This window comes from Rhinopithecus roxellana, chromosome 11 (assembly GCF_007565055.1).
Source record: "Rhinopithecus roxellana isolate Shanxi Qingling chromosome 11, ASM756505v1, whole genome shotgun sequence".
NCBI lineage: Eukaryota > Metazoa > Chordata > Mammalia > Primates > Cercopithecidae > Rhinopithecus > Rhinopithecus roxellana.
Window position 1 is genome coordinate 70,586,342 of NC_044559.1, and position 12,938 is coordinate 70,599,279.

General features: G+C 38.3%; 1 protein-coding gene and 1 non-coding gene across 3 annotated transcripts in view; both read right to left on the bottom strand.

The window, feature by feature from the left end:
• The window catches only part of IPMK (inositol polyphosphate multikinase), a 78,746-nt gene that overhangs the window by 51,406 nt on the left and 14,402 nt on the right, over nt 1-12,938 (bottom strand). Inside the window, exon 2 of one of the 2 annotated variants that reach the window (XM_010367506.2) lies at nt 1,102-1,187. In XM_010367506.2, the coding sequence (XP_010365808.1) occupies nt 1,102-1,187 (86 nt within the window). Of the gene's footprint in view, nt 1-1,092; nt 1,188-12,938 lie in introns of both variants that reach the window. The other variant, XM_030941053.1, reaches the window with a different exon arrangement.
• LOC115900608 lies at nt 2,029-2,132 on the bottom strand. Its single transcript, XR_004060277.1, has one exon. It is a non-coding gene; the product is annotated as a small nucleolar RNA U13 (small nucleolar RNA).

Below are 12,938 nucleotides of genomic sequence, written 5' to 3' on the forward strand. Positions count from 1 at the left end.
TGAACCTCAGAATAGACCAATAACACAGAACTTTGGGAGGCAGAGGCAGGGGGACTGCCTGAGCCCAGGAGTTCAAGACTAGCCTGGACAACATGGTAAAACCCCATCTCTACAAAAAAAAACTGTTTTAAAATTAGCCAGGCTTGCTGGCCTGTGCCTGTAGTTCCAGCTACTGTGGGGAGGTTGGGTGGGGTGGGGTGGGGAGATGCTGAGGTGAGAGGATCACCTGAGCTTAAGTGTTTTAGACCAGCCTGGACAACAAAGTGAGGCCCCATCTCTACAAAAAAATACAAAAATTAGCCGGGCTTTGTGGCACACGCCTGCAGTTCCGACTACTTAGGAGGCACAGGCTGAGCTGGGAGAATAGCTTGAGCCTGGGAGGCAGAGGTTGCAATGAATCAAGATCATGCCACTGTACTTCAGCCTGGGCAACAGAGCCAGACTCTATCTCAAAAAAGAAAAAATCAAAACAGAAAAGATGCTATGTATCGTCCCTTTCCCACTCCACCCTTCTCTACCCAAGAGGCTGACTTGAATCAACTGCATCAGTGAGGTTCCTTGCCCTCTTGCCCTTGGAAGACATAAACAAGAGACTGGAGGGTATGAGAACAGTTGAAGTCAGTTATTTACTTTTCTAGCTTCCTCCTTAACAGGTCAAGTCTTATCATAAAGTTACCTTCCCTAGGTTCCGGGAATCACTCTCTCCACTTCAGGCCCAGGGATGGTATAACATTATAACATCTCTTGCAGGTTGCCATAAGCTCTAACCCTACCTTTGTAAATATCCCTTTATGAAACCAACAGAGTATATTATTTGTATCTTGACAAAACGTTGCCTCACACAGAGGGTATTTTAATTTCTTTAACCTGAGAAGAAGTATCTACCATTTACACAGAAGAAGAATCTAAGAATTGAAATAGAATATAAAATACTAGACTGCATCACATACAGTAAAGATAAGCACTGCTTTCCATGAAGCTTTTGTTTCCGTTACATACACACAGTGACTATACTGTCAAATATGTGTCTAACTGTGAGTCACCACCAGAAAACTCTGAAAAACACTTTGAAGACAACAAAACAAATCTTACCTCACTTACCATATTATAGAATTCCAGCTCTCTTGGGCCCCTTGGAGGTGGTTGTAACTGTTTCAAAACTGTGCCATCTGGATGTTGTAGTATACCTACAGAACAAAAATCAGAAATTGTTTAATGCTTTAATAATAGTAAACCTTGCTTCATTAAATAGATTTATTCCTGAAGTGACAGGTAAACTACTTCCATTAAACTTAAGGGTTTACTTTTACTTATTTCAGAAATTTTAACATTCAACCAACATGTTTCAGTACTTATTATATGCAAAGCACCAGAACATAAATTCCAAATATCTTCATTTTAGTGTCTCCAACCACTACCTCTTTTGGCACCCTCAGGCTTTATAATGCATAGTACATAAGTGTAAATTTGTATAAAAATACCTCAGTAATAGGCTTTCTATAAGATGTTAATTTATAGTTACAAGAAGCAAGTTAAAAGCAATAGCACAAATTGACCCCACTTTTAAAACCAGAAAAGAACATTTGTGTTAACAGTGGCAATATATGAATTTCCTACTTGGCAATTTTTTACAAGTCTCTGTTGTCTAACAGCAACTAAAACATTTGCTGATTCAAATGCACTGTATACAATTGTATAGATAGTACCAGGGCATCTAGCCAATGGGTAAAGTGAGGGCTGAAATCAGGCAACAAGCCGAGAGCAGGAAGGGGCAACTTTTTATAATCTGTCCAAAGAGGGAGACTTTTTATAAAGTTGCCATATATATACACCAACAATGGTCCTACCCCTATACCATGAAGACACATTCCAAATTTATATGTTAAAATCTTAAATTTTGATGTATTGGGATTTTATAAAATCATGCTAGTCAGAATATCGCTCAAATAAACATATTTAGAATTTTGATAAAATATGCCACTTGAGTTTCCTTTTCTTTTTGGCAAGTGTTAGGAATTTTTTTCTTTCTGTCAGATAGGTAATGTGCTAACACTGCAATAAGATTAGAGTGAGGCATATCTCACGCATAAGCATGAAAACTCAATCATTGTGCTTATGAACTACAAAAGGATCTAGAATTTTTAATAATGCCAAAAAATGCAGAATTCAGCCAACAGAAGCAGAAAGTCTCAAGAGATACAGAAATCAAGTTTTTTTTTTTTAATCTTAAGACTTAGAATAGGCCAGGCATGCTGGCTCACACCTGTAATTCCAGCACTTTGGTAGTCCATGGCTGGAAGAGTCTGAGATGAGTCTGGGCAACATAGTAGACCCTGTTTCCACAAAACATTTAAAAAAGAAAATTAACTGGGCATGGTGGCATGTGTCTATCGTCCCACCTACTCAGGAGAACGAGGTGGGAAGATGCCTTGAGCCCAGGAGTTTGAGGCTGCAATTAGCTATGATCAGGCCACTGCACTTCAACCTGGGTGACAGCGCAAGAGCCCTTCTCTAAAAAAAATTGTTTAAAATTTTAAAAAGGCCTAGATACAGAATAGAAGGAAGGTAAATATTAATCTTTCTGTATAAGACTGGTTGGTAAACAGTTAAAAGACTTCAAAGAGTAGTCCACTATAACTAAAAATTTCTGAATAATTCTGTTCCTGAAGGTTTGGATGGAGCACAAGAAAGGCCTTTATTCCCATGGTTATAACATTTTCTGTGGAGCTTAAAATGAGTAAAGAAGCTTTGATGAATAGTATTCCAGAGGAAAATAAAAATTGAACTTTCATAAATAAGCAGAGAACCATGACAGCTTCCCTGCCTTGGAGCAAACACCTCAGTCTAGATACAGGTGATCTTCCCATTAGACAAATACATTTTATCAGGCAAGCAGTAATCAGCCAAGCCGTAGACAACTGTGTGGGATAGCAGGATGGATTAGAGACTGTAATAATCCCAACACAAAAAGAAATTGCTTGATCCAATATGTCTCCCATATTACTCACCCTGCAACATAACCCCTCACGTTTGAGAAGATAGAAGGTGGTAATCTTGGCATTCTCTGGGTGAGTGAATTCCAGGATCCAAATAAACCAAGTCAACCAACAGTTTCTCAGCCTGCAACCAAATACCCACCCCAGCTCAAAAACTGTCAAGATAAAAAATGAGGCACCTTGGAATGGGCTGAGCCAATTAACAGATACACTGAATCTAAGACTGCAGCCTAACACTAGCTCAACTAAACTCAGTCCCTCACCCTAAACACCAGAAAGGGCATGTACTCCATGGGGGATCAAAACAAAACAAAAAATAGTATGCATCACTTCCCACTGTTCTTTAAACAAAATGCCCTAGATTCAAGAAAAAATTATGACACGAGTATATCAGCAAAACATAAAGCACAATCAAGAGAAACATTAACAGGAGATGACATACAGATGACCAAGTCATTGTAATTAGCAAGCAAACATTTTAAAACAAAAAGTATAAATATGCCAAAGAAACTACAGAAAAAGATTAACGTAAATGCTAAAGAGATTAGGTACTTCAGGAGATAAATAAACTATGAAAAAAACTCTTAAAACTGAAAAGGCACAGTATCTGAAATAAAAAATTTAATTAATGGGATTTAATCAACAGATAAGCAATCACAGCAGAGCAAAGAACATTCAGAAAGACCAATACAAAATATCTAAATTAAAGCAAATACAGAAAAGTATCTAAAAAGAAAAAAAAATGTATACAGCATTAGAAACCTGTAAGGTAATACCAAGAGTTTTTAACAAACATGTAGTTGGGGTACTATAAAAAGAAAAGAGAATGGGCCAGAGAAAAAAATCTGGGCTTTCAAGTTTCCACCTAGGATACAGAAAGCTGGAAGAAGCATTGCTCCCACTTATAATCTACAAAATCATAATTTTTCAGGAAGCCATCAAAGTGTTGAGATAATAACCAACAAACTTGAAATCTAAAGGAAGACATACACCATGAAAAAAAAAAAAAAGACAAATGAGAGCGCTGGCTCACCCATGGAGGGGAATGGGAAGGTGGGGTTACCTTACAGGGGGGTTAGAAAAATACAGCTAAAATTTTTAACAAACAGCTAATGGCAAAGTGTAGATTCGAGTGAGGGTATAAAACTCCAAGAAGTTGTAAACACTTGCGACATTTTCTTCCAGGCTGTCAAGAAAAAGACTGGAGAGACGCAGAAAGCCAGAAAAAGTGACCATCAGAGGTACAGGCATGGAGGAAGTGAGGCACCACTACTAAAAAAGACCCTATTCCTCTCTGGATCCAAAAGTCTTAAGTTGTTGAGGTAAGAGCAGCAAATCATGTTGCCCCAAGAAACAGGTGACAAGCCATTGAGGATGGTAGAAGAATAAAGAAAAAATTTCTCCAACCCTGGGAGGGTGAAGGAAGACAGGAAATCATATGCAGTCCTAGCTTTAGAGGTCTCCTACTGCTGGGGGTGAGAAGGAAACTCATGCAAAGGACCTGATGAAGACACAAGGCAGTCTGACTTCTACAGGAAAGAGGGGCAGGATCCCTGAACAAGTCTCATTCCCAAAACTTAGGATCACAGAGCATACCTAACATTGAAGCTGGGCCAAGACAATAGAGGATACCTCTTCAGTCTAGCACCAGGGTAGCTATCACCAAGTAAAAAATAATAGTAATCTACATTTGCGGGAGGGGCATGAACATAAAGAAAACTGCCTCTGAGGCCTACGTGCACAAAGAAGACCTAAAGCAGAGGGTTAAACAGGAATACTGAGAAAAATCCTCTGGCAAATCAGGTCCACCCTGAACAAAAGATGACACTAGCAGAATTTCAAATCTGTGGTGCACTGACAGTATTTTAGTCAGCCGGAGTTTGCATAACAAAATGCCATAGACTGAGCAGCTTAAACCATAGAAATTTATTTTTCCATATTTCTGAAGGCTAGAAGTCCCAGACCAAGGTGCTGGGAGATTTGGTTCCTAGTATGGGCTCTCTTAGCTTGTAGAAGGTCACCTTCTCACTGTGTTCTCATATGGCAGACAGAGAGCTAACTCTCTAGTGCCTTTTCTTATAATGACACATTCTGTTGGGTCAAGACTTCACCCTTATGACCTCATTTAACCTTACTTACCTCCAGAAAGGTGCAATCTCCAGATATGCTTACATTTCCAGGGGAGGGGGGCTTCAACATATGAATTTTGAAGGACACAAACACTCAGTCCGTAACGGAAACCAATTATAACAACAACATATAAATTTATCTAAACTCCTCATTAGATTGGTTCAAATCACCAACATTATCAGTCAAGCAGAAGAGGTATATTCATTTCAGTAACAAATACTGTTGCCTTCAGTTTGCTACAGTCCTACCCATGATGCCCACTAGAATTTAATAAAAATTACAACAGATAAAAAAAGCAAGGAAAATAATACTGTCAAGAGATACAGGAAAATACAGACCAGTATCAGAAATGACAGTGATGCTAACATTATCAGACAGGGGAACTTAACCATAATTAATATGTTAAAGCTGTAAGAGAAAAAGTACACAACATGTATGAAAAGACAAGTGCTTCCATCAGACAGGAACTTTAAGAGTTTAATGGAAATAGTAGAAATAAAATACATGGTAACAGACATGAAGAAAGCTTTCTACAGGTTCATCACTAGACTCAAAACAACCAAGGAGAGAATCAGTAAATTTGATGTCAGGTCAATAGAAATTATACAAATTGAAACACAAAGGGAGAAAAAACAAAAAGGAAGGAGAAATCAGAAGAAAGCATCCCAGATCTTTAGAATAATATCAAACAGTCTACGATAATGATAACTATCTGATATGTTTTGGTTCTGTGTGCCCACCCAAATCTCATGTTGAATTGTAATCCCCTGTGTTGGGGGAGGGACTTGGTGGGAGGTGACTGGATCATGGGGGCAGATATACCCCTTGCTGTTCTCATGATGGTGAGTTCTCATAAGATCTGGTAGTTTGAAAGTGTGTAGCACTTCCCCCTTCTCTCTCTCTCCCTCCTACTCAGCCATGTAAAGAAGGTGTGGGCTTCCCCTTTGCCTTCCACCACGACTGAAAGTTTCCTGAGGCTTTCCCAGCCATACCGCCTGTACAGTCTGTGGGACTGAGTTAATTAAATCTCTTTTCTTCATAAATTACGTCTCAGGTAGTTCTTTATAGCAGTGTGAAAATGAACTAATACACTATCCTAGGAAAAAAATCTGAGAAAGGCACACCCATGTTGATTATAACATTATTCACAATAGCTGAGAAGTGGAAGCAACTTCTATGTCCATTGACAGATGAATGGGTAAAAAAAAAAAAAAAGTTGTATAGGCATACAATAGAATGTCATTCATTATTTTGTATATATACATGCATATGCATTGCAAGTATGGATATGCATTGTATATGCATACAATAGAATGTCACTGCCTTTAAAAAAAAGAAAAATTCTGTCTTATGCTAACGCATGGATGAAACTTAAAGACACTATGCTAAGTGAAATAAACCAGTAACAAAAAGATAAATACTACATGATTACACTTATATGAGATATTTAAAGCAGTTAAAATCTTGGAAAACAGAAAATAGAATGCTAGCTGCCAAGGGCCAGGAAAAGGGAGAAAAAAGGAGTTGTTGTTCAGTGGACATGAGTTTTAAAAGATGAAAAAGTAGGCCAGGCAACGGTGGCTCATGCCTATAATCCCAGCACTTTGGGAAACTGAGGCAGCCAGATCACTTGAGGTCAGCAGTTCGAAACCAGCCTGGCCATCATGGTGGAACCCCGTCTCTACTAAAAACACAAAAATTAGCCAAAGGTGGTGGTGGTGGCACATGCCTGTAAACCCAACTACTCGGGAGGCTGAGGCAGAAGAATCACTTGAATCCAGGAGGCAGAGGTTGCTGTGAGCTGAGATCATGTCACTGCACTCCAGCCTGGGTGACAGAGCAAGAGTCTGTCTCAAAAAAAAAAAAAAAAAGAAGATGAAAAAGTCCCAGAGATCTGTTGCACATCAATGTGCACATAATTAAGAGTACTGTACATTTAAAAATGGCTAAGGTGGCAAACTGCATGTGCTTTTCACCAAAATTAAAAATGTTGTATATTCAGCAGGATTACAAATATTCAAAATAAATGCACGCTAAAATTTCTGTCTGCGGAAGGCACTTTCTAAATATTTGTTTTTTGATACATAACTGTACATACTTATGTGTGTGCACATATATGTATTTTGATATGTGCTTACAATGTGTAATGATCAAATAAGGGCAATCAGCGTATCCATCACCTCAAATGCATAATTTATTTGTGTTGGGAACATTTCAAATATTCTCTTCTAGCTATTTTGAAACATACATTTTTATGAACTATAATCACCCTATCATGCTATTAAACACTAGAACTTACTCCTTCTAAGTGTATTTTTGCACCCGTTAAACAATCTCTCTTCATTCCTCCCAACAACCTTTCCCAGCTTCTGGCAACCATCATTCTACTCTCTACCACCATGAGATCAATGTTTTTAGCTCCCACATCTGAAGAAAATCATGTGTTATTTGTCTTTCCATGCCTGGTTTATTTCGCTTCATATAATGAGCTCCAATTCCATCCACGTTGCTGCAAATAACAGAATTTCATTCTTTTCTATGGCTGAATAATATTCCATTATGAACCACACTTTCTTTATCTATTCATCTGTTGTGGACACTTAGGTTGATTCCATATGCTGGCTATTGTGAATACAGCTACAGTAAACATGGGAGTACAGATACCTCTTCAACATATTGATTTCTTTTGGATATATATTCACAAGTAGGAATGCTGGATCATATGGCTGATTTATTTTTAGTTTTTTGAGGAATTTCCATACTATTTCCCAAAGTGGCTACACGAATTTACATACCTAACAACTGTGTAGTAGTGTTCTCTTTCTCCACATCCTTGCCAGCATCTGCTGTTCTTTTACTTTAAAAAAAAAAATGTATATGCTGTTACTGTTTTTGAGATAGGGTCTCACTCTGTAACACAGGCTGGAGTGCAGTGGCACAATCATAGCTCACTGCAGCTTCCAACCTCTGGGCTCAAGCAATCCTCCCACCCCAGCCTCCCAGGGCTGGGACTATAGAAATAAGCCACCATGCTCAGTTTGACGTTTTAATAATAACCATTTTAACTAGCATGAGATAATATCTTATTGGTTCTTAGATTTGCATTTCTCTTATGATTAGTGATGTTGAGCACTTTTTCATACCCCAATTGGTCATTTGTATGTCCACTTTTGAGAGATGTCTATTCAGAATCTTTGCCCAGTTTTTATTGGATTATTTTTGCTGTTGAGTTGGTTATTTATATATTCTGCTTATTAATCTGTTCTCACATGGACAGTTTGCAAATATTTTCTCCCATTCTATAAGCTGTCACTCTGTTGATTGTTTCATTTGCAGTGCATAAGCTTTTTGGCTTGATGTAACCCCATTTGTATGTTTGCTTTTGTTGCCTGTACTTCTGAGGTCTTGCCCAGAAAATCTTTGCCCAGACCATTGTCCTAAAGCATTTCTTCAGTATTTTATTCTGGTAGTTTCATGTTTTACATCCAATCCAATCAAATACATATTCATTTTTTATATATGGAAAGGGATAGAGATCTAGTTTCATTTTTCTGATTATGGATATCCAGTTTTCCCACCCCATTTATTGAAGACACCATTCCTTCCCCAATGTATGTGCTTGGCACCTTTGCCAAAAATCAATTGGCTGGAAATGTGTGAATTTATTTACAGGTTCGCTATTATGTTCCATTAGACTATGTGTCTGTTTTTGTGTCAGTGCCATGGTGTTTTGGACATTAGACCTATGTGGTAAATTTTGAAGCCAGGTAGTATGACACCTCCAGCTTTATTCTTTTTGCTTAGGATTTCTTTGGGTATTTGAGGTCTTTTGTGGTTCCATACAAATTTAGGACAATTTTCTATTTCTCTGACGAATGTCTTTGGTGATTTGATAGGGATTACATTGACTCTGTAGACTGCTTTGGGTAGTATGAACATTTTAATGATATTAATTCTTCCAATCCATAACATATCTTTTCATATTGTGTGTCTTCTTCAATTCTTTCAGCAGTGTTTTATCGTTTTCATTGTAAAGTTATTTCACTTTCTGGTTTAATTTTTTCTGAGGGTTTTTGTTGTTGTTGTTAAGTTGTTGTTGTTAACTATTGTAAATGAGATTGCTTTTTCATATTGTTCACTGCTGATGTGTAGAAATGACGATTTTTGTATGTTGACTTTGTATCTTGCAGCTTTGCTGAATTCTTTCATCAGCTCTAACAGTATTTCGTTGGAGTCTTTAGATTTTTCTAAATATAAGATCATGTTGTCTGCAAACAAGGATAATTTGACTTCCTCCTTTCTTATTTCCTTCTCTTGACTAACTGCTCTGACCAGGACTTCCACTCGTATGTCAAACAGAAGTGGTGAAAATGAGCATCTTTGTCTTCTTCTAAGATCTCAGAGGGGCTTCAGTTTTTCCCAATTCAGTATTATATTAGCTGTGAGTTTTCACAAATGGCCTTTATTTGTTCTGAAGTACGTTCCTTCTACACACAGTTTGGTGAGAGTTTTTATCAGGAAGCGATGTTGAATTTTATTACATCTTTTTCAGTATCTATTGAAATAATTATATAGTTTCTGTTTTTTATTCTGTGAATGTGATGTACCATTTGCCATAGTATGTCAAACCATCCTCAGAAACTTTTCGTCTATTTCACTTCTACTAATTTTGGTTTTGGTTTGTTCTTGCTCTTCTAACTCCTTGAGATGCATCATTAGGTTACTTGAAGTCTTTCTACATTTTGACATCAGTGTTTATTGCTATAAACTTCCCTCAAAGAACTGCTTTTCTTGCATCCCATGTGTTAGTATGCTGTTTCCATTTTCAATTGTCTGAAGGAATATTATAATTTAATTTCTTAATTGACTCCATTCATTGTTCAGGAGCATGTTGTTTAATTTCCATAAATTTGTACCATTTCCATCTTTCCTTCTATTATTGGTTTCTAGGTTTATTCTGTGTGGTCAGAAAGGATAGTTGATATTACTATTTGTTTGTTTGTTTGTTTTGAGATGGAGTCTTGCTCTGTTGCCCAGGCTGGAGTGCAGTGGCACAATCTCGGCTCACTGCAAGCTCTGCCTCCCAGGTTCACGCCATTCTCCTGCCTCAGCCTCCCAAGTAGCTGGGACTATAGGGGCCTGCCACCACCCCCGGCTAATTTTTTGTAGTTTTAGTAGAGATGGGGTTTCACCATGTTAGCCAGGATGGTCTCGATCTCCTGACCTCATGATCTGCCCATCTCGGCCTCCCAAAGTGCTGGGATTACAGGTGTGAGCCACCGTGCCCTGCCCCCAGTTGGTATTATTTTTAAAAATTTGTTAAGACTTGCTTTGGAATCTAACATATGATTTGTCCTGGAGAATGCCACATGCATTATTGAAAAAAATGTATATTCTGCAACTGTTTACTGCAATATTCTGTAAATATCTGTTGGGTCCATTTGGCTTACAGTCCAATTTAACTCTGAAGACTGTTGATTTTTCTATCTGGATCACATGTCCATTGCCAGAAGTGGGGTGTTGAAGTCTCCTACTATTATTCTATTACAGTCAGTTTTTCCCTTTAGGTCCATTAATATGTTTTATATACCTGGGTGCTCCAGTGTTGCATACAAACATATTTACAATGATTATATCCTCTTGCCATACTACTGACTCCTTCACCATTATGTAAGAAAATGGCCTCCTCTGTCCTCTGTAACACTGTTGACAAAGTTTATTTTATCTGATACAACCATAGCTACTGCAGCTCTTTTGGTTTGCATTTGCATGGAATATCTTTCCATCCCTTTACCTTCAATCTGTGCATGTCTTTAAAGGTAAAGTGAGTTTCTTGCAGACAGCATATAGTTGGGTCTTGTTTCATTATGCATTCAGCAACTCTATGTCTTTTAATTGGGGAATTTAATACACTCAAGGTATGATAGGTAAGGGTTTACTTCTGTCATTTTGTTAAGTTGTTTTGTGGTTGTTTTGTAGATCTTTTCTTCCTTTTTCCCACTTAATGTCATAGTTAAGGATTTTTTTCTAGTAGTATGTTCTGATTCTATGCCATTTATTTTTAGTGTCTCTCTTACAGGTTTTTGGTTTGTGGTTACCACGAGGCTTATAAAAAATATTTTGTAGTTACAACAGGTTATTTTAAACTGGTAACAACTCAATGTGGACTGACAAGCATCAAAAACAAACTCTGTATTTTAACACCATATCACCCCCTGTACTTTGACTTTCATGCTTCAATTTATACCTTTTTATATTGCCTCTTAACCAATTGTTGGAGTTACTAAGAGTTTTGTCTTTTAGTCTTCATATTTAAGATATAAGTGGTTTTACTTACCATAACTACAGTATTAGAGTATTCTGAATTTGATTGTTTCACTTTTTTTTTTTTTAAGGTTTACTTTTAGGCTCAGGGGTCCAGGTGCATGTTTGTTCTGTAGGTAATTTGTATGTCACAAAAGTCTGCTGTACAGATTATTTCATCACACAGATAATAAGCATAATACCAAACAGTTGTTCTACTTTTATCCAAGAGTTTTCTTTCTTTCTTTTTTTTTTTTTTTTTTTTTTTTGAGATGCAGTCACCTTCTATCACCCAGGCTGCAGTGTAATGGTGCGATCTCAGCTCACTGCAACCTTTGCCTTCTGGGTTCAAGTGATTCTCCTGCCTTGGCTTCCTGAATAGCTGGGATTACAGGCACCCATCACCCGCCCGGGTAATTTTTGTATTTTTAGTAGAGATGGGGTTTCACCATGTTGGCCGGTCATGAGCTGGTCATGTGACCAGGTAAGGCTGGTCACAAACTCCTCACCTCAGGTGATCCACCCACCTCGGCCTCCCAAAGTGCTAGGATTACAGGCATGAGCCACTGTGCCCAGTCTCATCCATGAGTTTTTTTAACTTCAGATGTTTTCTTGTTACATCTTAGCATCCATTTCCTTCAGACTGAAGAACTCCCTCTAGCAGTCTAATATGGTTTGGCTGTGTCCCCACCCAAATCTTACCTTGAATTGTAGTAATCCTCACATGTCAAGGGCAAAGTCAGATGGAGATAATTAAATAACGGGGGTGGTTTCCCCCATACTGTTCTTTTGGTAGTAAGTCTCTGATAGTTTTATAAATGGAAGTTCCCCTGCACAAGCTGTCTTGCCTGCCACTATGTAAGATGTGACTTTGCTCCTCATTCATCTTCTGCCATGATTGCGAGGCCTCCCAAGCCATGTGGGACTGTGAGTCAATTAAATCTCCTTCCTTTATAAATTATCCAGTGTTAGTTATGTCTTTATTAGCAGCGTGAAAACAGACTAATACACAGTTCTTGCAAAACAGGTCTGGCATTGATGAACTCCCTCAACATTTGTTTGTCTGGAAATGTTTTTATCCTTCCTTTGTGTTTGAAAAATAGCTTTACTGGGCCGGGCACAGTAGCTCAAGACTATAATCCTAGCACTTTGGGAGGACAAGGCAGGCAGACTGCCTGAGCTCAGGAGTTTCAGGAGTTCGAGAACAGCCTGGGCAACACAGTGAAACCCTGTCTCTACTAAAATACAAAAAATTAGCTGGGCATGGTGGCATGTGCCTGTAGTCCCAGATACTCAGGAGGCTGAGGCAGGAGAATGCTTGAACCCAGGAGGTGAAGGCTGCAGTGAGCCATCACGCACTGCACTCCAGCCTGAGTGACAGAGTAAAACTCCATCTCCAAAAGAAAAAAGAAAAAGAAAAATAGCTTTACTGGGTACAATATTCTTGGTGGACAATTTCCCTCCCTCTCTCCCTCCCTCCCTTCCTTCAAATCTAGCATTCCAGTCTCT